Below are 26163 nucleotides of genomic sequence, written 5' to 3' on the forward strand. Positions count from 1 at the left end.
TCTGAAAACCAGCAGAAGTTTGAGACAATTACATCAGGACAAGCACGTGGCTCCCTGTATTTCCTCATAAGTAAAATAACTCTCATATCCTCTCCTACTCTCCCGGCAGCCAAGAGGCAACCTCAAGATACGGGCACTCTTTTTTGGCATTGAACCAGTGATGCACTTGCTTGCTATGTGTAAGAGATCTTTTGCTTGTAACCCAGGAAGGAGGAGAGGGCTTTTGCATATTTTCAGTATGGTCAAATGGGTTTGTTGATTTTTTTTTTAGTCCTAACCACTAAAAATAACGTAGCAGCATCCTCCTTCCGACTGACATTTATCCGACTTTATCCACAGGGATCATTTTATCTGGAATGGGAGTAAAACGTCACTTCTTAGGCAGAGCTTGAAACCGCTGCCAGGAGCAAGGAAGCCTTCACCCACCGAGCTGCGAGTCTCTCACCATCGCGTTACTTACACGGCTTGATAATCAACTACCTGCAATAGGTTTTGTAAAACCTGCGAAAATATACAGAATTGTTTTATTTACGAAGTGTGGCTGTGTTGTAACCCAAAAGGAAGGTAAGCACTTGAGACATATGTTTCTCACATGTAGCCATGTTCCCGTAACAGCACTTCTTAGTATTTTGGTCTCCATCATTACAACATTTCCACTCATTTGGAAGTTGACCCTGCTTTGAGCAGGTGGCTGGATCAGATGACCTGCAGAGGTCTCAGCCTAAATAAGTCTATATTTCTATAATTTATCCTATTGAAATGTTCTGCAAGTATTCTTTTTATTAAAAGAAACAGGACATCAGAAAACTCAAACTTTACACCAAGCAGTTGCTGGAGTTATGAGGATACATATTTCTCCCTTGGTATGCATTTTATTGCATAGAGAATGTTTCATATTTTTCTAATATATTCAGTTTTCTTGTTGTCTACTGTATTTTTGTTCATGGTGTAATCTGTTCAGTTGCTAGTATTTGACAGTCAGCTGCTAAAAATGTGGTATAATTTTAAATATGCATTTATGTTTTAGTTGTTGAATCACAGCTGTACCCCAGTAGACTCACAACTGATCTTACCTATCATTTCGCCTTATCAAACCAGTGGCTTTAAAAGCTGTTCCAGCTAACACTAGGTCATAACAGCTGCAGGAGGACTTCCTATTTTCTACATACAAAGACTTTCATGACATCAAATCAGATTTCGATGATAAACTACATCAACTCCAACAGAAGCAAATGCGCTCTCTTCTGCATATGTGTGGCATAAAGATATTTTACATCTACTCACACAAATCAGTATGTCTCACCTCAGTGCAACATTTTTAATAATGCAGAACTGACCGAACCACAAGACATATTGATGTAATATTAAACACTGGATTTAAATTCACAGAAGTGGGACTGCTGACAATGCAGGTCAAACTTCCAATCGTTTCCCTGCACATTCTGATAGTGCACGAGCTTTTGAGGAGGGAATAAATGGGTTGTGTAACTCAGATGCAGGCTGATACAGAGATGCTTTGTCAGGATAAATTTTAGAATTAAAATGGAGTGATAGAAAATGAAGCAAAACCAGACTCTGACACCTCTGAATGCTTGAGACTTTATGCCAAACTTCTGTTATTGTATGTATTGGAGTTTTGTGCAATTTGATAACTGGAATAGTATCTATTTTCTGTTATGTTTAGTTAAAATATACTATTTGTTGCATAACAGACTTCAAGAATTGTCAAAGCACAGAAGGACGCTACCATCTACGTGTCTCCACGCATCACAGACAGGACTGCTGCAAGTGCCCCTTATAAAGGCTTCCCAATGCCTCCCATTATGAGACCGTGCTTTACTGTAGTTGCAGCTACCCAGTCTTGAGAGTTTGATCCGAACTTCCTATATCAAGTGTCATTTGTACCTCACGTATTGCTGCGTGGAAAGATTAATCCAGAACAGCTCAATCATTCCATGGATAAGACTAAGGAAAAGCATATTGTTTTGCCCATCTTAAAAAAGCAAATCAAGAAACCGCAACGGGCGCCTTTTCCTTGAGAGGCACTAGAGCCGTCACAGCTTTGTGAAGAGATGTGTGTTTGGCACGGAGGGGCTGCGTAGCGTAGATGTGACCTTGTTAGCCTTGGTTAGACTCTGTCTTGTGAACAAAAAGAAGCGGTTGCCTAACTGTGTAATACAGTTACCTAAAGAAGAAAAAGGCTGGAAAGGCAGCATTAAATTTAAATACTTGGCAAAAAGAAAAAAAAACAACCCTGAAGTCATTACTACAATTGTAGAGTCAAGCAGTCAAGTTAGGAAACGCCAGAATTAGAGGCAAATACCTCCCAATAGAAGAGTGTGCACTATTTCACATGAGACTCTCACAACAATGATGGTAGGTAACAGCAACATGGCTTTGGAAACAGAGTTTAAAAATCTCCCACTGAAAAACACTAAGATAAAGGCTTCTAAGAAACTTAAGGAAATGAAACTGGGGATATTCTGCTCCAACGATGTCTCTAGAAATTTCAGGCTAGCCAGTCATTTAATATTAAATTTACGATGGCAAGAGTCAAAGTAGAAATAAAGCAAATACCCATGTCCAGAAAACAAAAATAAAACCCATAAAAGTTTTAGGGTTTTTTTTTTATTTTATTTAGAAGTAAAATAAAATGTGACATTTCCATCTAGAAGCCACTGACATATGCTGTGGTAAATTCAAACACGGAGAGGTGGTTTTAGCTTTCAGATTCCTCCCAAATTCAGCTTCTCCCTCTCGCACTGGAGCCCTGTACAAGCTCCGATGCGCCTGAGGACATGTCTGTTTAAGGCAGCCGCTGGAGTTCAAGCTTATCAGCAGATGGTGCTTCAAAGACATCATCTTCAACACTTTCTTCTATTGGCTTCATTTTTGCCGAAGTTCTCAGGTAGGGAGACGTCCGGCCCGGGCCTGCCACAGTCACAAAGAAATTACCGATTAATTCAACAACACATACCTGCTACATACACCTATCTGTGACAAAGTGTATGCAATCTGATGATCCTGTCCTAGTTCCCTCACGAGAGGATTTTGTAAGTGAAGCTTTCTTTGTTATTTGGCCACAGGCATCAGGAAATCCTAGATGTGGCTGAGCCACGCTGCTACGAACCGGCAATGCCTCCGAGGGTCAAACCCCGCGGTCGGCCCCAGGCACAGCATTCTCCTCAAATCCTGACTGCGTGAGGTGCCCAACGCTGTGCCCCTGGCCATCGTTTTCTCACCGCTACACTCACCCACTAGTTCTTCTCCACACACAGCGATGTGAATGACTGCCCTAAGTACAAAAGGGATGTACGTTTGCACACTTGCCTGGGCTGTGAAAAAAGTCCTTGGTGTACTGGGCAAACCTCAGGTGGGTACATGATCACAGCCCTAACAGCCTTAAAAACACAATAAAATTTATGGAAAATATAATGCCCCCATAGCAAAACATAGAGAAAACAAGATTAACGGGTGAAGGTCACGTAACTTTTGGCTGACAGTGATTTCATTGCTCCAAGGCAATCTTTTAGAAAAGCAGCAGCTCATAGAGCTTGCCAGAGCAGAGCGCATACCACAGATGCTTGAGATGGTAAGACTTAATGGTAAGACATTAAATGGAGTTTTTGTGCAAGTTACTGCTGCAAACTACCTCTATTGTAGTTACATTTTCAGCATGAGAATCAAACCAGAGAGCAACTTTGACATCAGCCAAACAGGTTTATTTCTCATTGTCCACCCTGAAATTGCATCTGCGCTTGGACTTTTTTTTCTCTCAGTACCTTCTTCTAGAGTTAAACCACCACAATGGTACAAGGTTGTAAACAGCTACACTATGATGACCAAAAAGAGTAGGGAAATCTTTGAAATACCATTTTAGAAGCAAAGAGCAAGAGGTAGTGGTCCTGTCTGACAGATTGTCTGTACACAAGCTAAAAAATCGAATTTTCTTGACAAAAATACTGATAGCCATAACATACTCTTATTGCAGGGCTATTCTTATTACTTTAAAAAAAGTTTATCAGATAAACAGTAAAGTGCTCTGCTAAGGAAGCCTATTTATGAAGAAGGACTCCTTTGTGCTGCATGTGTTACACACAGAGAACAAAATACAGCTACAGGCAAGACCAGTGGGTTATCGTGTTACTGCATTTTTAAGTCACGTTCACACAAACACTGTTCGGAATTAGCGTTTTAGAACATTTTATGTTAAAAAATTTATTAGTATTTTCTTTCAACATTCAAAAACTACCATGATAGAGGGTTATTCGCACACATTTTTAACTACTGGAATTGTTAAGCACTTCTTTTTTATTACTTTGTTACTAGTTTATTACCATTTTTAGACTAGTTCTCTTTTGTTTAAAGGTGCTTAGCTCTCTCCAGAAATCAGAAGTAAGAAGCCATGAGTGTGTTGAACAGGATCCAATATTGAGTCTAACAGTACCAAGTTGTTTGGTTCAGAGACATGCCCTTCTTTTCTCCAAATACAAAAAACCTTGTCCACCGATGCCTCTATCCAGTGTTGGGCAGATGCTCAAGAGACTGAGTCAGACCTTGAACCCAGGCCTTCCATACACGACTCTGTTGCCCTCTCTCGAGGACCTAAGCCCAAGTGCCTATTAAAACGGCATTTCCCGTGAAATCCAATCCTGCTTTTAACCACAAGCTGGGTATAACATAGGGAGCACACATAATGAGATAATACCAATAAAAGCATTACCAAAACAAAACCTTTCTACATTGCTGCTTAGCTTAGAAGTTTGCAAATACAGATTCATAGACCAGCAAATCTGAGTGATCTAAACCAAGCAGCACAGAAAAAGAGACTGTATCACTAATAAGGATGTGAATGATTATCAAGCAATAGAATTATTGAATAGAAACTAATACCGAAATGTTTTTTAAAGGACTGGAAGTTAGGTGAAGCTACCCTTGTAATCAGGTTGAACTATTTCTGCTTAACTCAAATTTTGGAAAAAGAGATGCATCAATTTCATTTACTAATAAATTACATACAGATGGACCATGGATGTCAAGCACAAGTACCAGGTGAAAAACAAATCCCACTTTAATACCTTTTTGAGGATGCTTGCTGAGTTAATACGATGTTATCAACAGAAAACATCATGCTGCAAACGACTCACTCCATAAGCATTATAGAACTCTTGTTGGTTATTTCCTTAATATAAAAGCAAACAGTTAGTTGGGTTTCCTAGTTAATTAAATTCAAAACACAGTTTTGTTAGTAATCGTAGTTTGGGACCTACTAATTAGTATTTTTCACTTTTTCACTACTAAACACTTTGAAAAAAGCTTTATATCCATTTCTTGAGAAAATGAGTCAAAGTTGATTGTTTGTAGCACAGATAAAAGCATAATTTAAAAAGTTTGGATTATACAAAAATATAAATGCTCAATTTTTCAAGAATATGGAAATTAGGAGAATAAAACTTATTTGTATTGTAGTAGTCAAATACCATCTTTGTAATGGGAAGCTTTTGTCCACACAACAAGCGATCACCTAGCAATGACAAGACACTATTTCTGTAGAGCTCCTGTACAGATAAGTTTCTCTTATTAATGTCTTATTCTAATTAAAAAAAAAAAAAAAAGTTTGTCATTTCCATATGTTCCTCACTAAATCTTCTGGGTTTGGTTTGGGGTTTTTGTTTTGTTTTGTTTTAATAAACAAATGTGTGATTGCAGAAGGAGGATCCAGGGGAACAGCACTGGGACAGTATGCCTCAGCATGTACCTCATACTGAATCTTAAAAAACAGACCAAAAAAAAGACTAACTGCTGCACTGAGAGCTCCCAGGAGAAGGTTTTTGAAAACACAGCAGTAGGAAGGCAAATGGCAGCTTTTTTGTTCAGTTTTCACTGTGATCTGAGAGAAAGTACATACGTATGGCCACAATCCACACTGAATACAAATCTTTAAGCAGAGCTCACCTTGGTAGCAAACCCCTCATTGGCAATGACAGTACCCAGGAATAACTAACAAGCTATTTTGGCAAAAAGAAAGATTGAAGTGTAACAGTTTAGTGAGATTTTTACCAACCTTTTACAGAAGTCAGAAATTTTGCATTAATCAAAATGCAAAGGAGAAATAAAGGACAATATTTCCGGAGGCGTATGATACACTGCTGTATGGGTAACCCCCCTGCCTCCCCAAAAGTAAGGGAAGTATCGGACTCGGGAGGCTGCTGCCACACCTACTGTTGCCAGCGGGGTGGTGGCATTGGCAGCATCAACTACACCAACCGCTGTTGGACTGAGCAATTTTGGAACATAAAAGACATTTAAACCCCTCTTTCGGGGAAAGTACACAAGGTACACCAGAAAATACGGTACACAAACCAAGGAAAAGTACAACAGAGGAAAGTGTATTTATCAGGTATGTGCTAAGCATGGATGCATCTTAGGGATTAATGTAATTACAGTTGAACATGTCATGCATTTAGATTACTTTCTCCCAAAGCTGAAATACTGGTGTAAGTGTTCTGCTGCTAAGCCTGAGAGAGAATTTTAATTCTAGCTAATTGCACAAACACATTTTTACAATTTCTTTCAGGCTTCTGAGTGTGCAAATTTGTCCAAGGGCACTCTATGCAAAGGAGTGGCTTCAATTTCATGGAGCTTTGCCGTGGAACAGGTGAGAGCCAGTCGAGAGCTTATGGGTAAAGATCAGAGAACAGACCAACACGGGAGACTTCGTGGCAGGTATCTGCTACAGGCTGCCTGATCAAGAAGAGCAAGGAGATGGAAGCCTTCTTTACACAACTGGATGAAGCCTCATGATCGCAGGCCTTGGTACTCATGGGGAACTTTAACCACCCCAGTATCCAGTGGAAAGTCAACAGGGCTGAGAGCAAGCAGTCCAGGAGATTTCTGGAGAGCGTAGCAGACAATTTCTTCACAAGTGATCGATGAGCCGACTAGGGGAGGGGGTCTGCTGGACCTGTCACTGATGAACAAGGAAGAACTCATCAGGGAGCAGAAGGCTGATGGTAACCTTGGCTGCAGTGTCCAGGAGCTGGTGGAGTTTAAGATACTGAGAAGTGTGCAAGACAAATAGTAGACTTATATCCCTGGACCTGAGAACAGGGGACCGTGGCTTGCTTAGGGAGCTACTTGGCAGGAACCCATGAGACATGGCCTGCAAGGGCAAAGGGACCCGAGGACAGATGGTTGATCTTCAAGGACACCTTCCTCAAAACACAAGGACAGTCCATTCCAGTGTACAGAAAGTTGAGCAAGCGTGGTAGAAGGCTGGCATAGATGAGCAGGAAAGTCCTGACAGAGCTCAAACGCACACACATGAAGTGGAAGCAGGGATGAGCTGCTTGGGGGGAATACAGAAACATGGCCCAAGCATGCAGGGATGGAATTAGGAAAGCCAAAGCTCAGCTGGACCTGGATCTGGTGAAGGGCTTCTACAAATACATCTTCTACAAATACATCGGCAACAAAAGGAAGACCAGGGAAACTGTGGGACCATGGCTCAGTGGGGCATGGGACCCAGGGACATGGAAAAGGCCGAGATATTCAATAGCTTTTTTGCTTCAGTTTTTACTTTACAGGTTCGTCTTGAGGCCTCCTGGGTCTCTGAGTCTAGTGGTAGAGACTGGAAGAGTGGTACTTGACTTAGAGGAAAGCTGGACTGAATTAGGGACCACTGAAGTCAACAGGGCAAACACAGGACTGTGGAATCACATGGGCTGCACCCAAGTGTGCTGAGGGTTGGCTGATGCAATTGCAAGACCCCTCTCTATCATCTTGGAAAGGTCATGGCAGTCAGGGGAGAGAAAAAAAGGCCAATGTCATGGTCATTTTCAAGAAGGGCAAGGAGAAGCACTCAGAGAACTCTTGGGCTATCAGCCTAACCTCAGTCCCCAGGAAGATTATGGAGCCTGTTTTCCTGGAAGCCATGTCCAAGCACATGAAGGACAGGAAGGTGACTGGGAACAGCCAACATGGATGTACCGTGGGCACATTGTGCCTGACCAGTCTGACCGCCTTCTGTGGTGAGATGACGGGCTCTGTGGATGAAGGGAGTACAGTGGATGTTGTTTGCCTGGACTGTAGCATGGCCCTCCACAGCCTGCCATAGACTCCTTCTAGCCAAATGGGTGAGAAATGGACTGGATACATGGACTACAGCTTGGGTGAAAAATTCACTGGACTGCTGAGTTCACAGGGTGCTGAACAGCAGTACAAAACCCAGCTGGCAGTTGGTTACCAGCAGTGTCCCTTGAGGGCCAATACCAATACCAATATATTGAACTTTATAGTTCAATATATTAACGACCTGGATGATGGGATGGAGTGCAATGCCGCAAAGTTCATAGACAACAGCCAAGTAGTGAGGGAAACTGTTGACAGGCCAGAGGGTAGGGTGGCTAGTGAGAATGGGCCTTCAGAGGCTGGAGGAAAGAACTGACAGAAACCACGTGAAGTGCACCAAAGGCAAATTCCTGCACCTGGGACACAAGAAACCTACAAAGCAGTACAGGCTGGGCATCAACTGGTTGGAAAGCAGCTTTGCAGAAACAGGCCGGGGGGTCCTGGTGGACACAAAATGGAATATAAGTCAGCAGAGTGCCCCTGCAGTGAAGAAGGCCATCCATATATTGGGCCATATTAGCAGCATATATTGGGCCATATTAGCAAGAGCAGAGCCAGCAGGTCAATGAAAGAGATTAACCCCCTCTATTTGGCACTTGTGAGACAGGATCTGGAGTGCTGTGTCCAGTTTGGGGCTTCCCCATACAAGAAAGACATGGACATACTGGAGCGAGTGCAGTGGAGAGCAACCAAGATGGTCAGGGGCTGGAGCACATGACGTACACGGAGCGGCTGCAAGAACTGGGTGTGTTCAGCCTTATGAACAGAAGGTTCTCAGGGGATCTTACTGTTGTCTTCGGCTACCTAATGGAAGGGTATAAAGAAGACAGAGCCAGACTCTTCTCGGAGGCATGCACTAAAGAACAAAGGACAATAGTCATGAGTTGCAATAAGGGAAATCTTTTTCACCGTGAGGGTGGCAAGGCCCTGGAACAGGTCGCCCAGAGAGGCTGTGAAATCTTCCACCTTGGAAATATTAAAAGCCTGACTGGACATGGCCCTGAGTAACCCGCTCTAGCTGACCCTGCTTTGAACATGGGGTTAGACTAGAGGGTCTCCAGAGGTTCCTTCCAATCTCAACTGTTCTGTGAGTCTAAATGTCCTTTCAGGGAACAGAGGAGAAATAAAGAAAACAACGCTGGAATTTTCATCAAACCATATCCCAGCTGTCACCCTCAACATTCTAGGAGGGTGAAACACTAGCAGGGCTTTTGTTCCCATCTATCTGGGCATGCAGACTATACCAATGTTATGCAGTGAAAACAGATAGGAGTGAAAACTTCCAAATCTGAAGGACTTCCTGGATGAGAACTGTGAGGAACACAATGGAGAACAGATAATTAAATGGGAAAGTGCAAATACTTTAAATCACTTTCTCTTCTTAGCAGAGAGTTTAAGCATAATAAATAACTGGCAGTGATTTTTTTCCTCATATATTTGAATTCTAATTACTAAAGAATAATATTTCCCAAATCAAAATAAATAATCCTTTATGATCCTTTTAATTTCTGTTAAACTAACAGCTTATGCCAAATGAGAAAACTGAGCATCTTCTGGGTTTTTTTGTTCAAAAGCTGCTTTCAGAGTTCAGGCTACTGTTGAAGCTGAGATTCTGGAAAATGAAAAGTAAAAAATAACAATAGCCTATAAAGAATCATTTAGAAGGTTTCTATAAAGGAATAAATTCCAAGAGTAGAAGCAAAAAGGTCAGATATGGTTTATTCCTCCATATCATCTGTTCTCTACTACTTCTGTCATACAAAGCACAGGGGAGGAGAGGATATTTGGAGATTTTCCAGGTGGCATCAAAATATTGGTGGTACACCACATTTCTCCAGACCCTGCCAATACAAACTATTGTATTGGAGGAAATGCAGAGCACCAAGTTGCTGAGGGAAAAAGTTCTGTTTGGGTTTTTAATTCCTACAAGCACCAGTCACAGACCAAAGGAGATACTACTGTGACAGGCATTGTACATTCACAGTTTTGCCCCGTTGCTATAAACATTCCATATTATGCCTACACATTCACATTATGCCAAAAATTATTACAATACATGCTGGGTTTTTTGCCAGCATCTACATGAGGTAGCTTCAGTTAGCATACAAGGCCTTATGCATCTTATGAATTTCCTACAGTTAGGTCCCTCCGCTTAGTTGATGCACAGCAGCATCCAAAAAGCTACAGTCTGCTCCCACTGAAGACAACAGGAGTTCTACAATCATCTCTAATGATCAACCAAGCTGTGTTCAAAACTGGCATCAACTATTTTGAGCACTCACGAAGAGAGGATGCAGAGGAAGTCCCACGAAGAAACATCTGCAAGCCATCCTCACTGTCACTGGTGCTGGCCATACTGTTTCTCATCTGCATCACAGAGAGCTGTGAGCAAAGACTAGGCTGTCGATCAATCTTTTTTGAAGCCTAAGACAAAAAAAAGTAAAAATTATTATTTTTAAAAAGGTATCAAGTAAATTAAAATAAAAATGGAAAATAACTATTTCCTATGTAGTAGATGCTCTGGTCTCAGCTACGACTATTCATGAATGAAGAAGCTGGTTAGAGCAGAAGTTTCTATGCAGTGTAAGTTGATTTAAATGAAAACAGAAGATGCCAGTAATATATTGAAATTAGAACAGTGACAAGCATGAAACCGCAGGTTAGTTATTAAATTTTAATCCTGTTTTGCACTGGACTTTGCATGAATTTTCTTACAGAAAGGTTGATTTTTATTATTTGGTAATTCATTATTCAGGTATGATGCTCTACAATTAAATACAGCCTTTATGATGAGCCTGGTCCTCCTTGCTAAATAAAACAGCATGCTACATGTAGAGTTTAGCAATTTATGTCTTAACAGAAACTTGTTCACTTTCCTGGCTTTTCATTTCATCATGTTAGAAAATGGTGAATGTCATTCCTTCCTAGTAGATGATCATTTGGCTCTTGATTTTACTGAAGACAGATTAAATGCATCATATGAACATTATCCTCTGCCTGTTAAATGGTCTTAGGAGCGTCCGTTTGCTTTGAATAGTCTTCCTGAGAAGTCTTTGTACTATAATATTTATATGAAACCATACACTGTACCTTGTTAAGTATTACTGCAAGTCAGAATGCTATTTTAGGTGTATGTGAAAGGTAGTAATCAATGACAAAAGCATAATGGGTAACTCCACTTTACTGAACTTTGTCAGGAATTAGCATCCTATTTCATGTGGAGAGGAATGACAGTTGTCCCAACAGTAGTGAAAATCTCCTTAGGTAGGAAAAAATCACAGGGTTCCTTACAAATACATGGATACTTTTCTGTTTTCCAACATACAATGAATTAATATTCTTATCTTCTTAGTACCATCTTGATTATGAATAATCTATACTGGATTTGGTTTAGTTGCTCTCTTGTATGTCCCCTGCGTACAGAAGTCTACTACAAAATTTTCTGTTGAGATTGTCACCAGCTAAAAAGCATTAAAGACACCAATAATATGTGTATTTGACAACGAAGCCTGTGAGAAGTGACATGCCCATAGGGTGCTGGCAATGGGGAAATAAAGGAGAATTTAGTCGACAGACAGTTCTTGTCCTACGTTACGTAGGACGGGCTTGTGCAACAGGATTTTCATTTGAGGAAGAATAAAAAGATACCACAAATTTCCCAAATGCTCACTCTTAATTTTTATAACACACATTTTTCAAAAGTTACTGTGATAAAATGGCAACAATAATCTTAAATTCAAGTGACTATTTTCACTAAAGACTTGGTACAAACTCAAGTTAAAGTGAAAATATCATTTAATTAAGAAATATACATAAAATTGTGAGGCCAGATTTACATATCTGTATATGATTTTAGGATGGCGAGTGAAATATATACTCAGTGCATTAAACAGAGTGGCAAATAGAAATGTCAAAACTGCTATTAGCTGGAATAAAGTTAAATGGAACTTTTCTGCTCATACTCACTCATCTGTACATTGTATAGCTATACTTGAACCATGCAGTGGGAAATACAGACAGGTTAAGTACAGAAATAGAAAGTCCCTTTCAGCCTTGATCTCGCCTAGCCCAACAGGTTGGACACCCATTTGATTTTCCAGGCTGCGCACATACAACACAGCCCTAACCAAAATAAACCTTTCAAACAGGACTGCCATGCGACGACAGCAATACCTGCGGCTGCAACACAACAGGAGCATTAGAAGGGAGGAGGCAGAAGCTGGGGGAGCTCGCTACTCTCGCAAGGAAGCCTAAAACAAAGGTACTGATGACAAATGCTTGTGCTGTTGTTTTTATAAAAGTGTGCAGGTGTTAAGTCAAAGGAGGGGAAAAGTTTGGTGGGTTTTTTTAATACTTAGAAGGTATGATAAGGACCATTCACTTAAAAACAATCAATTACAACCTTACAATGAGTATTTTATTATACTTCCATTTCAAGAAATATTTATACTAGTGCTGAAGCTCTACAGTGCCAGAAGTCAGCAGCACAAGTTCGTTGCAGATGACTGTATACTGGGCATGACACCCTAATGCTGTCGTGCATGTGTTAAAAAAGAAAATGAGGGAACGAAAGACAAAAGAAAAGAGGAAAATAAAATAGAGAATAGAAAAGAGAAAAAAGAGAAAAAGGAAAACAGGGTGGGGGGGAGAGAAAAAAGAAGACAGAGGAAAAAAGAGGGGAAAAAAGAAAAAAAAAAAGGCAAGGTGAGAAGGAGTGTGGAGAACAGCAGTCTCCCAGGAGAGGCAGCCTGAATGCACACACAGGAGGCACGTCGCTACATGTTCCTTTCCGATGCCATGACTTACTGTCCATGCAGATGTGGGTTTTATTACAGAACATCCTCCTGTAATTCTTTTTTGTTTAAAAGAAAGCTTTAACCACACACTTTATAAGATGTATTTTATAGATGGTACATTCCCACTAGATCACTTTTGTCTTACTGCATTAGTAAGATGAAAACAGTGATCCGAAATAGTTCTGAGGATCTGACTGCAAGACAGTGTAATCCTCTATTTCATTGACCAGGAGGCAGAATAAGCAGTGCTTTATTGCTATTAAATTGTTTCTCCAGCAATTCTTTCTTTTCTCTTTCTATAGCCAGGACAAAACTGGGAGAACTTACAATGTCTAACTGGCCATAAAGACATTACAAGTTCAGCCTGCTGATGTCTGCGGTATAAGTAGCAGTGGCAGTCATTCCTTTCGGATCATTTTCCAGTAAATTCACAACTCTGCAGAAGTAACTATTTAACCTATATATAAGATATTTATGGGCAAGCCGATGAGAAGGATTTTTGCTCTGAGTTAGTGTGAGTTAAATCAATACAGACAGAATATGAAAATACTGTATTATAAAATTATAAAGCTTTTCATAAATGATGGTGAAAGTTCTTCAAATAAATTATATATGAGAACCCTACAGCCACTACATAAATAATAAAAAAACCCCACCAGCAGCTGAGTTACCATCCAAATCTTGAAAAGGCACGTAACTAAGTAAGGAGACAAGTGAAAGTAAAACAAGACAATCGATACACCCAGGACTACACCCAAACCACTTACTGTGACACCTACAACACATTCCCTCTACATGCAAAGAAGAATGAGTTATATTCAGACCACTGAGTATTTTATATGTATTTATATGTATTTATATTTTATATGTATTTCATGCCTCCTTCCACTAACTACATTGTATCAACCTAATGTTCCTTTTGTAGGTTGGTTTTTTTTTTTGTATTTGCAACCCTCAAACACATGTTAAAATTATTCTTCTTGGCAATTGGTACTACCCAGTTGTTTGACCCCAGCAAGCAAATTCTTTAAGAAAAAGCCCTGAAGCTTCTTTGTACAAAGGCACCCATTTGTTAATGAGAAAGGATATCCAGGGAGAAGCACCTTTTTAGCTACCAGCCATGACGACTACTAGTTGGCTAGAAATATTTGCGCTAGCCAATCAGTCCTGAATCTCAGTTATTCACCTTTCTTGCACATTACCGTGCTAACTTTAACCAATATTGCTTCTGACAGAAATGCTGCACTAACTCATACTTTGGCTCTAAAAGGCAATGAGTGGGAATTCAGCAGCTGATAGCAGCAGGTTAAAAAAAGGTGCTTTAAGAGGATTTAAAATTGAAGTAACAATACATTTGTGTGTGGGAGGAAAATTCCCAAATGAAATTTCGGTTGCTTACCTTGTCATTTAAGGTTGGGTCATTCAATGAATAGAGTTTATTTGTAATGTCTTTGCCAATAAGATACTTAAAGATCTCATAAAGAAATGGTTCAGATTCCAGAAAGTAAGTCAGCCTTTCCCTGGACCAGCACAGGAACTTGCAGTTATCGTCTGCGATAATGGTGACCTGAGAAAATACATGCTTAGAATTAGCACATTTTAAAAATGCTTTATAATTAGCACATTTAAACATGCTTTAAAGTAAGTGATACCATTCTATTTGTGCCTCCAGTTAAAATAACTCTTAAAGCCGTAAAACTTTTCGGTATCCCTTAGAACGTGATATTTACAAATGTAAAACATCTCAGATATTTATTAGCCTCATATTTTTAACTGATAAGCATCGCCAGTTTGTTTTTCAGAAAACCTGGGGGGAGATAATGGGGGAAAACCTCTCATAGGTTCCAAACTGTAAAAGCATTTCTGTTAGAGGAGATTCACATACAAAGTCGGTCCTACAGTGATGACACTACTCACATCCCAATAGGCCTACACGTTGTTTGGTTTTATTTTATGTCGCTGTCACCAAACAGGAACAACTGGTATAATCCAAAGGTCTCCATCAAAAAGTTTTTAGTGTTTTTGGTTTTTTTTAAAAAAGTTTCGCCTTTCTCTCTTCACTGTCAGCCCTGCTGATCCCAGGAGTACCACCTTCTAGCAGCTGAGCTAAGGCTCTGTTGGCTGAGTTACTGGTAATTCTGCTATCCATAGTCACAGAGGAGCTTGCACCCTCTCCAGGGCGGCTGGACCTGCCAGGTTCGTCCCCCTGTGCCGGCAGAGGGCAATGGCACACCGAAACCTGCGCCGCCGGCCGATGGAAGGGAACGGACTTTGCAAGGGGAAGTCCGTCATCTACGAAGAAATCAGGTGCTCTCTGCTAGTACAAGCTAACGTTACCTCCAGAAAAATTAAAAGTATATAAAGCCTAAGAAATAATGGGAAACTGTCACGTATCCATGGATTTTCACTTCGCCGTCTGGAATACAAGCACACAGGCCGAGGAAGAACTTGCCAGCGTTGCCAGCAGATGGGGTCCTTAAGATTGAATCCGTGTCCTCTTGCAATGGCAACGCTGAGAGCGTTTATATGGCAGTAGCAAGCAGAACTCACGAGTGAAGGATGTACACCGCACCAGATTACAACAATTTTTAAGGCAGGCAGAAGCTGAGGCATGAGCCTTTCGCCTTCAGAGGGACCGATTCGTATCCAGCCGCTTATGAGAGAAACAGCTGTGCCAAGAGGGCGGCCGTGCTGCAGGACACCTCGCTGCTGCGAAACGAATACATCGGGACAACTCCCTCTCCTTGGCGTTAAGCCTAGTATTTGACTGGAACATATGACATCAATCACTGATTTTAGAGTCTACGTCGCTCTCCCTCCTTCCCCTTCTGCCAGGGCATCCATGTGGATGTACCCAGTCAGCCACAGTCCGGTCATTACCACACATACGCAGTTAAAGAACAAAAAGTCGGAGGCAGCAAAATAGCCATTGCAGTACTATGTGAAAAAAACCTTCTCTAACAGTATTTTTTCCCACAAGCTGTAGTATAAGATATCCTTTAATGTAGTAGCATAACTACACTGCTGGAGACATATACCCTTATTGTTGCCCGTATGAGTATTTTTATTCAAAATACTGTCATCTCTTTCAGCTTATGTTGCTTTAACAACTTTCAAAATGACAGAAGCATTAATACATTTAGATAAATACCAATTTCAAACTACTAGTGCCTGAATTTTTAGTCTTTCATTTTAGTAACACCAAATATTACTATAATTATTTTTCCTTTTCTGTTTTTGAACCAGTGATGAGACTGCTCACATCATCTCTTTTTCCAGTCTCTGAAATTATTTGTCCTGAATAATCTCTTAACACACAATAAACTTGGAAACAGTAAAAGAGAACAGAATAGCAAAAGCCAGACTGCTCAGCAAACACCATCATAATACTGTGTTGCAGCATTTCATTTTAAAAGTTATTCCTGATATGGTCCATCACGAAACACCAGTACTAGAAAGCTAGCAAAATTATGCAAGTCAAGTAGTTCACTGTTGATCAAATTTATACTCTGTTCTTTAATGATCTCATCAGTTCATACCCAGTGACATTTAAACCAAAGTGTACCTGGAATTTTTCCCCCCGGTTCATCTGTGTTGATCGAAATTCGGGAGAATCTATAAAGGCACAGGGGTAAATATTATGCAGAAAATGCCCTCGATAAGACACCTTCATCCTGGAAATAAAAATGTATGAAACAACATTTTAAAGTCATGGAAGTTGATTAATTTAATCTAAATTTGGATGTGATTATTGACAGTGGTAATGCAGCAGGTAACAGGCAAAAATATGTTCATCTTCTGGAATTTCAGCCCCAGAGCTAACCTATTTTCTGCCTGAACCTCCACCGATTGCAAGCAGAACAGGCTGCCAGCCAATTCGAATGGCCAGACATGGCGTGTATCCTCAGAACATTGCTATTCAAAATGAAGAAGGTCTGTAGGGTTATGCTATACAGCCAGACCAGAATCAGGCTTCCTTTACATAACTAGCTTTGCAGTAATGAGCAGTTAATGACTTCAAAGAAAAACGATGAAAGAGCTTCAAGATTACAGCCTGGCCATGGGCATTTATTTTACGCTTTCTCACCTGGGTCCTGTCAGCCTCTGGGCAGTGGACCTGCCCCTCTCTGCTGGCATGTACATGTGCAATGAATCAATTCCAATAGGCCTGTTTTAAAGTCTACTGAAGCGATATTTTTTCGTTCCCTCATGCACAATATTTTTTAACCTTAAAACCTGAGAATGCACTGGGAAGACGACTTAGATATCGAAGACTCAAACAAATCTCTTGCTTGTTCTGGAAGACACCTGCCTTTGGTCTTATACAAATCTAATTCCCATTAAAGTCCCTGCAGCTGCGCACACAAGCGGAGGCATAATATGCTTCCACTAAGAGACATCACTGTCATTTGAAAACTGTGTCACAAAATAGTCTATGGCTATAGACTATTTGGCTATAGACCATAACATGCTACAAACCATAACATTTAAAAAGCTAACAAAAACCCCAACAACTTTCTAATCTATTCAACCATCACACAAAGCATAAGAGTGTCCCCAAGTTTTACAGAACCTACTTCCCCTTCAGCAGGATGCTTAGCCGATCATCAACTGATGTTTTATCTTCTGCAGCATAGGCTTGACCTGTCTTTAAACTCTGAATGTTGCAGAACTGTCCCGTTAGTCTTTGGAAGAGCTCTGGAGGCACATGGAGAGGTTCAAACATTCTCTTGTAGAGGCTGCTAAGCTCCTTCTCTATCTTGATCTAGAATGCAAAAACAAAAGACATCAATAAACACAGAGGCATTAGTTAAAAAAGGGTAAGTGCGCACATGCTTTAGTTGCTACGTTTGAGGAACATCTTTGTTATGTTTAGGCAAGGAAAGAAGTGGTAAATGTGTGACATTTACCCACAAACACTGCCGATGAGAGGGTGACCACAACCTTATCTAAAATTAGCCAGGCTGGCACACTGGTGCTTTAGGATGCTATTCCATCCAAGTGGCACATTAAATCAGACACAAGGAGTCTTCTGAGACTTCTGTTGATGTAACAGCGAAAAGGACTTGGGCCAGACTTACACAGGAGAAAAATGAGGTTGCCTGCATTTTTCACACCATATGCACACCTCGTTCTGGCCATCTCTCAGGCTCTCTTGGGAGCCCCTTTCATCCCTGAGCTTCTTGGCTTACTTGTAGTAGAAAAGCAGTACTATGAGTCTTGAAAAACAAACCCATCATATTGAAGCCACATGTGAGGAGGGAGGAAAAAAAAAACATTGCCAGCTGAACATCCCACATCTAGGAGCCCACCCAAACTCAGGCAGTGGCAATGAGGGAAAGGAAGTTGGCTGAAATCCCAAGGCTGGAAGTCCTTCCTGAATGAAGGTAGCAGGGAATGAGACAGTGTCCCAGCCTCCCTGAAAGCAGAGGCAGCCTGAACAAAGCCTGCATATTTGCTGGGAGGAAAACAAACTAGAACAAATAAGCATCAGGTAATGAAAAGATAAAATATAAGGAAAAGCAACCAAGAAAAAAGGCAGAAAAAGAAGAAAAGGAGTCACCGCTTCCAACAAACGAGAATATTCCAAGTTTACACAACTTTCTAGATTTTTTTGTATTTCAATATAAAAAACAGGGGAGGAGAGAAGGCGGCAGCACAGGAGTCCAGGAGTCACTTTTCAGCTGATGGTAGCCAACAGTGGGAATCAAGAAACTTCTGGTCACCTTGTGGCTGGAGGAGGTGGGGAATCCAGAATGACCACGGAAGGCCCCAGGCTGTCTGAGGCCCATGAGGACTTCAAACTGTCACTATTCCCAGCCCAGGAGAGCATTTTAGGGTGAAAATATTAGTCTTTAGCCCCTATGAGATGTATGCATTCCACATCAAAAATCCTCCCTGAGCTGTTTTCGGTAGAATTACGTATGTGTGTGAAATAGTAAATCAAGCATAATGAAAAGTTTTGGGAAAATTGAGAAAGTTTCCTTGTTACATTCCAAATTTAGTTACATATAGAACAAATTGAGCTGAGGCAGAAACTTTCTAGATTTACGGAACCATGTTTGGAGTATTTCACACAGCCTCAATCTCCGATGCGATCCATCCCACATCCCAACAAAAGGATATCCCAAACCTGCAGACTTCACTTTTTACCCAGACAGCCTCAAACCATGAAAAGTGAAAGCAAGTTCATAAACCATGACGATCTTTATGCAGCCTCCATGTGAAACACACACCAATACCTGTTTCCAAGGGCTTAATGTAAAAAATTCTCCTGAGAGCGCTCCTGAGAACTTCCTTTTCCTTATACACAGCTGAACTTATTGTCAACTTTGAGTACAGTATCTGTGTACATTTACCACCCACAACTGTATTAAAGCATTCAGTTTGATTTTTTGATCTGTCCATACATAAGCTTCAATCAAATGTGAATTACTGCCTCCTCAAAAGATTTAAATGGATCTTCCTATTTCATTACTCTGTCAACATTTCGTTACATGTCTCCCTCCTATGAATTAATCTCTGCCCCAGAAATGCTATCGGAAACGAGAGGAGGAGGGCTAGAATATAAATGTTCAGTTTATACAATGTTCAGATTATAAATGTTCAGATTAACAATAGTCACAGAATCGCAGAACGGTTGAGGTTAGAAGGGACCTCAGGTCATCTCGTCCAAAATCCCTAATCAAGCAGACTAACCTAGAGCAACGTTGCCCAGAACCATGTCCAGATGTTTTTTTAGTATCTCCAAGGATGGAGACTCCACAACCTCTCTGGGCAACCTGTGCCAGTGCTGAGTCACCCCCACAGCAAAAAAAGCATTTCCTGATGTTCAGACGGAGCCTCCTGTGCTTCACTTTGTGCCCATTGCCTCTGGTCCTGTCACTGGGCACCACTGAAAAGAGCCTGGCTCTGCCTTCTTTGCACTCTCCCTTCCAGTATTTATATACATTGATAAGATCCCCTGAGCCTTCTCTTCTCTAGGCTCAACAGTCCCAGCTCTCTCTGCCTTTCCTCCTATGAGAGATGCTCCAGTCCCTTAATCATCTTTGTGGCCCTTCGTTGGGCTCTCTCCTGTATGTCCATGTCTCTGTTGTACTAAGGAGCCCAGAACTGGACCCAGCATGCCAGACGAGTCTCATCAGTGCTGAGTAGAGGGGAAGGATCACCCCCACCTTGACCCGCTGGCAATGCTCTTCCTAAATGCAGCCCAGGATACTGTTGCCCCTCTTTGCTGCAAGGGCCTATTACTGGCTCATGTTCAACCTGGTGTCCACCAGGACCCCCGGGTCCTTTTCTGCAAAGATTTTTTCCAGCTGGCTGGCCCTCAGCATACATTGGTGCATGGAGTTGTTCCTCCCCAGGTGCAGGACTTTGCACTTCTTGTTGAACTTCACGAGGTTCCTGTTGGCCCATTTCTCCAGCCTGTCAATGCCTCTCCGGTTGCCCCCCCCAACCTTCTGGCCTCTCAGCCACTCCTCCCAGTTTTGTGTCATCAGGGTACACTCTGCCCCATCATCCAGACCATTAATGAAGATATCAAACAGGACTGGGCCCAGTATTGACCCCTAGGTTACACCACTAGTGTACACACCATACACTAGTTTAGTGTGCACATCTCCAAAAAGACTTCATACCCCCGACTACCACCCTCAGCCCAGCCGTTCAGCCAGTTTTCAATCCATCTCACTGTCTCCTCATTCAGCCCATACTTCAAGTTTCTCTATGAGGAGCTCATGGAAGACAGTGTTGAAAGCCTTACTAACGTTACTGTAGAAAATATCCACCGCTCTCCTCTCATCTACCCAGCCAATCATTTCATTGTAGAACATTATCAGGTCGGTTAAACATGACTTCCCCTTGGTGAATCCATCCTGACTGCTTCCAATCACCTTCTTGTCCTTCACATGCCTGGAAATGGTTTCCAGGATTAGCTATTCCATTACCTTCCCAGGGATCAAGGTGAGGCTGACTAGCCTGCAGTTCCCTGGCTCCTACTTCTTGTCCTTTTTGAAGAAAGCAGTGGCATCTGCTTTCCTCCAGTCCTCAGGCACTTCTCCGTCACCATGATTGTTCAAAGATTATCAAGAGTGGCCTCACAGTGACATCAGCCAGGTCCCTCAGCATTCGTGCGTGCATGCCATCAGGGCTCATAGACTTACATATGTCTAGTCTATATATATGTCGGCCTCAAGTTACACTGGTTTCACACTGAATCAATTACTAATTACATCTTCCACCAATGACTACATTTATATGAAACAGAAGTTTTGAATTTCCTATATGTTCCTTATGCCACAGTCTTTAACACCTCAGAGGACATCTACATGGACAAAACAAAGGTCAAATTTAAACAAAACAAGAGATTAAATTTAAACTAGCAAGAGAAATTGCGTCAAGGATTGCCCTGAACTGTTTGATTTCAAAATATGTTCCATATAAGTGTGAAGTTGGATGACAATTTGTTTTGCCGACAGGTTCTCCCTCATTTTTAACAGCCGTACCAATTTAATTTGCACCTCTTTCTATACATGACCCCTGCAACTCAAGGAAAGATAAATTCCTTTTTCAGATGAACATACAAGTAGCTCCCAAGACTCCTGAATTCAAAACAACACATACAGACGTGAGGACAGGATTTGGCCCTGGAGTGCTAATGCAATCCTTAACTAGCACATAATTCAGGTTTCACAATCTTCCTCTAACGTACAATACTTAAAAGGGAAAGCAGATATAACCAACACTTAAAAGGGAAAGCAGGCATAACCGCTTTCTTAAAGACTGATGAGCTTGGACACCATAGATACATTTTAGATGGCCTCCCTCGTAACAGACTCTTCACCCTTCACAAGCCCAGCCGACTGCTTCTCCAGTCATGCCTGTGGGTCATATTCCAAATGAGCCATACGGGTAGGTGTAATGTTTTGTTCAGCAGTGGTTGAAATATTCTGGGATGCTGCCAGAGCTCCGAGTCAGAGCTCTGTAGACGTACCAATTAAGACTCTTTCAGCTTCCACTCAGACTAAAAAAGCCAAATCTGTAAAGCTCCAAGGAGTGAAAACCACAGAAAAAACATCTTCTGGTCAGAAGAGAAATTCACTGCTGTTTTGCATGCTCCATTTAATAAAATATGCTCAACTGAACACAGTCATATTACAAAATGAATAATTTATAACTCGTAATTATTCTTCCATTCCTTTCTTTCCTTAAAAACGTCATTTGTGAGGATGACTAAATAAAATTGATTTTGAGATGGGCAATACAAATTTGCAGACAGAAAATCTCATTCAAAATTAGTTCCTGAGAATTTTTTTTTTTTTGCATTCTCTAGCTTTCTATAGGAAAAGCACTTAAAAACTGCCTTCAAGTTCATAATAAAGAGAACGTGTAAGACAGCTAAAAAGACATGCGTGACTACTAGGCAGCATTTCAAGTAAGCTTGCTGATCAGTCTGTAACAAAGAGATGAATATATTGTTTGGGATATTACCCTGATTCTACATGATTTCAACTATTGTTTAAATTCACATAATTTACTAGGTATTTAGAGCCCAGTCTTCAGAGAAACAGAGTACCCACACTTCCCAGACCAGAGCTGCAGCGGTAGTAATACAAGCTGAAAGCCAGACTCCAGTTCTCCGCTGTGTTACGGTTTAGATGAGCATGAAGCAACTTGAATTTTTTTCCTCACAGCAATGAAGAGCATCTCACCTAACTATGACTACATAAAGCTAAGTTAGTAGTTTATAATGGTTGTGCAGGCTCGTTCTCTAGCCAGTGGAGAGGGATGTCACTATCACATCTTAAACAGATATTGGGTGGGTGGGTTGAATCACACTGGACAACCTGCTTAAACTAGATGTTTAGCTTGGAGATGGATGGAGCGAGACAGGATGATTCCAATTCCTATTTCATAAGGCAAAGCTACTGTTGCAGAAGTAGAGACCACAAATAATTATTTGTACTTTTCAACAACGCTTTTAGTTGTTAGACTCAAATATTACATGCTTCCTCTCAGAGGCCTTTCATTTCTGGAAGCACCCATGTCCTGAATGATGTAGTATTTCAGGACAAGTATCAGAATGTGACTGAGACTACCTCAGAAAACAGTCAATGCCTGTGTAGAGCACTTCCCAGTTAAAAGTATTTGGTATTACTCCTACATGTCACTGTTTCCATTTCCCACACAGTTCTGTCTTTAGAAAGCAGTTCAATATTGCAGAAGATGCAAAAAAAAAAGAGAGATTCAGTAAAGGCATCTGTGGTGGTGGTTTCATGATTTTACTTTGTTCTCTACCCAAAATTATAGAGACTGTCAAGATGTAGTCGTTCATTTTTAGAGTCAATAAAACTGACATTTGGTTTCAGGCAGCTCTTCCAGTAGTAACTCCAGTCTCACCAGAAGGAGCATCTGGAAGCCTTCACATGGAAGACTGTTCCTGCAAGCTCCCTCGTTCCATTCAAGACCTGGAGCAGGGAGCTGCAGGCAGTGATCTGAACTAAGTGCTGTAAGCTTTACCACCACAAAAACATATTCTGAAAGAAGAGTGTGCACATCTACAAAGATCAGGGTTAAATAACTATGATATATGTACCAGAGAGGTTTCACATGACCAAACACGAAAGATGAAACTTGCAGTTCAACCACATCACTTTTGTTGTTCATGGACTTGGTGGAAGACCCTATTTTGATCATGGTGGGATGCAAAGAGTTAGCATACATATTCAGGAAACTTACTTTAAAGGCAGCTGACTTCAGCTACTTATTATCTGTCATTCATTAACACAACTGTAAGTACTGTCACTGTCCAAGACAGAATTTTTATTAGATCTTTCCAATGCTTTATTTTTAGTTTGAGAAATTTTCCTCATCCTCCCCTACGGAACAATGCCACATTTTGCCATGGACAGAGAGAAAAAGCTACAGTAGGGACAAAGGTGAAATGAGTAGTTTTACATTCACTGTAATCTGGTAGACACATTACCTTGAAGTAAAGCACAAATCCTAGGCCACAATCAGCTACAGTGATGGGAGTCATGCAAAGAACCACACAGATCAGAGTATTAAAAAAAATAAATCCAAAACACACCACCACAAAGACTATTTAATCATTGCTGGACTCAAGCACGAGCCCAGGACCTTGGCCAGGAAAGTCCCCTGATGGTGTTGTACCCAAGTTAGGACACAGCCAAGCATGAGCATACAGAGTGGCAGCAGTGCTCTCGGGTGAATGCCAGACCAGTTAGCTTGCCTCCCAGTAGGTATCCAGCTGTGCAAGTGCTCCTTTCAATGTTCCAGCATGAAGTTAAACAGCACAGTGTCTCAGGTATCAGTGGCTGGAGCACAAGCTTGCTGTCTACAGGTACGGGTGGAATTCCAGCCCCCTCAGAAGCCCTGGTCTCCTCTGGTTTCACTCAGGAGCCAGAGAAGCAGGAGTGTGGCTGTCTGGACAGTTTCCACACCATGGATCAAGCTGGTTGCAAACAAGATGTTCTTGCCAGGACATGGGAAGTATTTTGGTAGACTCTAACGAGAACTAAACTTCTTTATGCTGGACTCACCAAAAACTGGATGGTTCTTCTACACCAGTCCCACCCAAAGAACCAGCTGTTATGCAATTCAACTATTACTCGCTCTTAGAAGTTCTGCCCAAATTATGTGCCTTGAATACAAGTTCTAAAGGAAAAAAAAGTTAATTAGCTTGCACTAGGTTTCCTTTCAGGTCTTTCTGAAAAAGAGATTTTTCTGTATGGTTTCATTGTTGGACAGTGAGCTGAGAACTAAAACTGAAAAGGAACTAGTGTTAAGGTGTGTAGGAGGGTGTTTTAAAGCAACACCGATTTAAAAATAATTACTGAAAATATTATGTATTACACCGATTAAAATAGTATATATTTTAGTATTTTTTTATATATATAATTTATTTTATATATAATTTAGTATAATTTTTCATGTAATGTTCATAAATACTGTAATTTCTCAGACTTAAGAAAAATATTGAAATTATTTTTCCATTAAGTCTTAACATACAAAGAATCACCACTGCATGGCTAATCTATCAGAACTAATTCTTGGCTAAGCTTTACGTTGTAAAGGTCACGTAGCTCTGCAGATGGTAACCTCTGGGTGAATCTGTGCTCCATACTGGAGGAACACTGCTGTGGGTAGAAGCCTTCCTTTGTTAGCACATATAAGTAGATGTACTCAATTTATCAACTTGTTGTAGACAGGTGCAATTTAACCTTAAGCCTCCTTTTATATGCTGTGGTTGCCTATAAGAGTTTGTTCTGCAGTTGTTTTTAGCCCTACCGGTAAAGATTTCAGCCTTTCTATCATCTCTCACTTTCTCATTTCCCTTAACTCTTCTTCCTTTGACAGCTTGCTCTGGCTCTACTTAAGCTGAAATCCTTAACTTGCACAGCATTTTAGAAGATGTCCACCAAAGTCTATTTTCCTACATTTCCTCTAACGTTCTCTGCCTAGAATTCTAGTTTATTCCGTATAAAAGCAGCTGTGGTTTTGCACCACATGTGTATGGTGCAGTGTCTGTGGAAGTGCCAAGCACCTCGATTCTGCTGTGGTTCCAGAGCCAGCCAGGAAGCTGTAGAGAAATGAAGAGCAAAGTTAAAGGCAGGTCCTCCAGTCCTTCCTCTCTTGGTAATTTTCTACTAGGCTTTAGCGACTGACAGTTTATCAGTCAAGTTTCGTGTCCTTACAGAATTCCTTCTTTTAAACCCACCTACAGAGTACTTCATCCACTTCTATCACTGTAGTATCCAAATGCTTACAAATACTTCTGTTCACAAATTTACTAAATTTAGTGAAAATAGCTGGCACTTCAGTATGATGAAGTCTATATTATAATACACAAAAAAACCCCAATCTATACTAGCATAGCTTTTAGTATACAATTGTAGTCACAGAAGTCATATTTTTTCCTTCTTCATTCAGTATTGCTTTACACATTGTAAGGGGATTTTTTTTTTTTTTTTAAACTCATCCACAAACCAGCGTGTCTTCCTCCCAAGATGCTCCTTCACTCTCCAATAACCTTTTATTTAGAGTTTTGGAAAGGGTTGGATGGGTATGAACCCAAGGACCATTACCCATGTTTAAGAACAGATGCCACAATTCACTTTTTAAAATACAGACAAGTTTTAAGGCTTGGTTTTCTAGAGTTTATATCAGCTGTGCACTCCTGCCTTTTGCAATAAATTTCTGACTTTGTTAGCCAATT

The 26163-nt window shown here is 40.9% G+C and overlaps 1 protein-coding gene across 4 annotated transcripts in view; it reads right to left on the reverse strand.

Moving 5' to 3' along the window:
- Positions 1-2619: 2619 nt before the first annotated feature.
- Positions 2620-26163, reverse strand: part of POPDC1 (popeye domain cAMP effector 1) — a 33844-nt gene continuing 10300 nt past the window's right edge. For 3 of the 4 annotated variants that reach the window (XM_075498461.1, XM_075498463.1, XM_075498462.1), the window contains exons 4-8: positions 17504-17691; positions 16492-16600; positions 14326-14493; positions 10413-10554; positions 2620-2931 (exon numbers count right to left, since the gene is read on the reverse strand). In XM_075498461.1, coding sequence (XP_075354576.1) covers positions 2807-2931; positions 10413-10554; positions 14326-14493; positions 16492-16600; positions 17504-17691 — 732 coding nt within the window. In that variant the 3' untranslated portion in view covers positions 2620-2806. Of the gene's footprint in view, positions 2932-5078; positions 5183-10412; positions 10555-14325; positions 14494-16491; positions 16601-17503; positions 17692-26163 lie in introns of all 4 variants that reach the window. The other variant, XM_075498464.1, reaches the window with a different exon arrangement.

This window comes from Mycteria americana, chromosome 3 (genome assembly GCF_035582795.1).
Source record: "Mycteria americana isolate JAX WOST 10 ecotype Jacksonville Zoo and Gardens chromosome 3, USCA_MyAme_1.0, whole genome shotgun sequence".
Lineage (NCBI taxonomy): Eukaryota > Metazoa > Chordata > Aves > Ciconiiformes > Ciconiidae > Mycteria > Mycteria americana.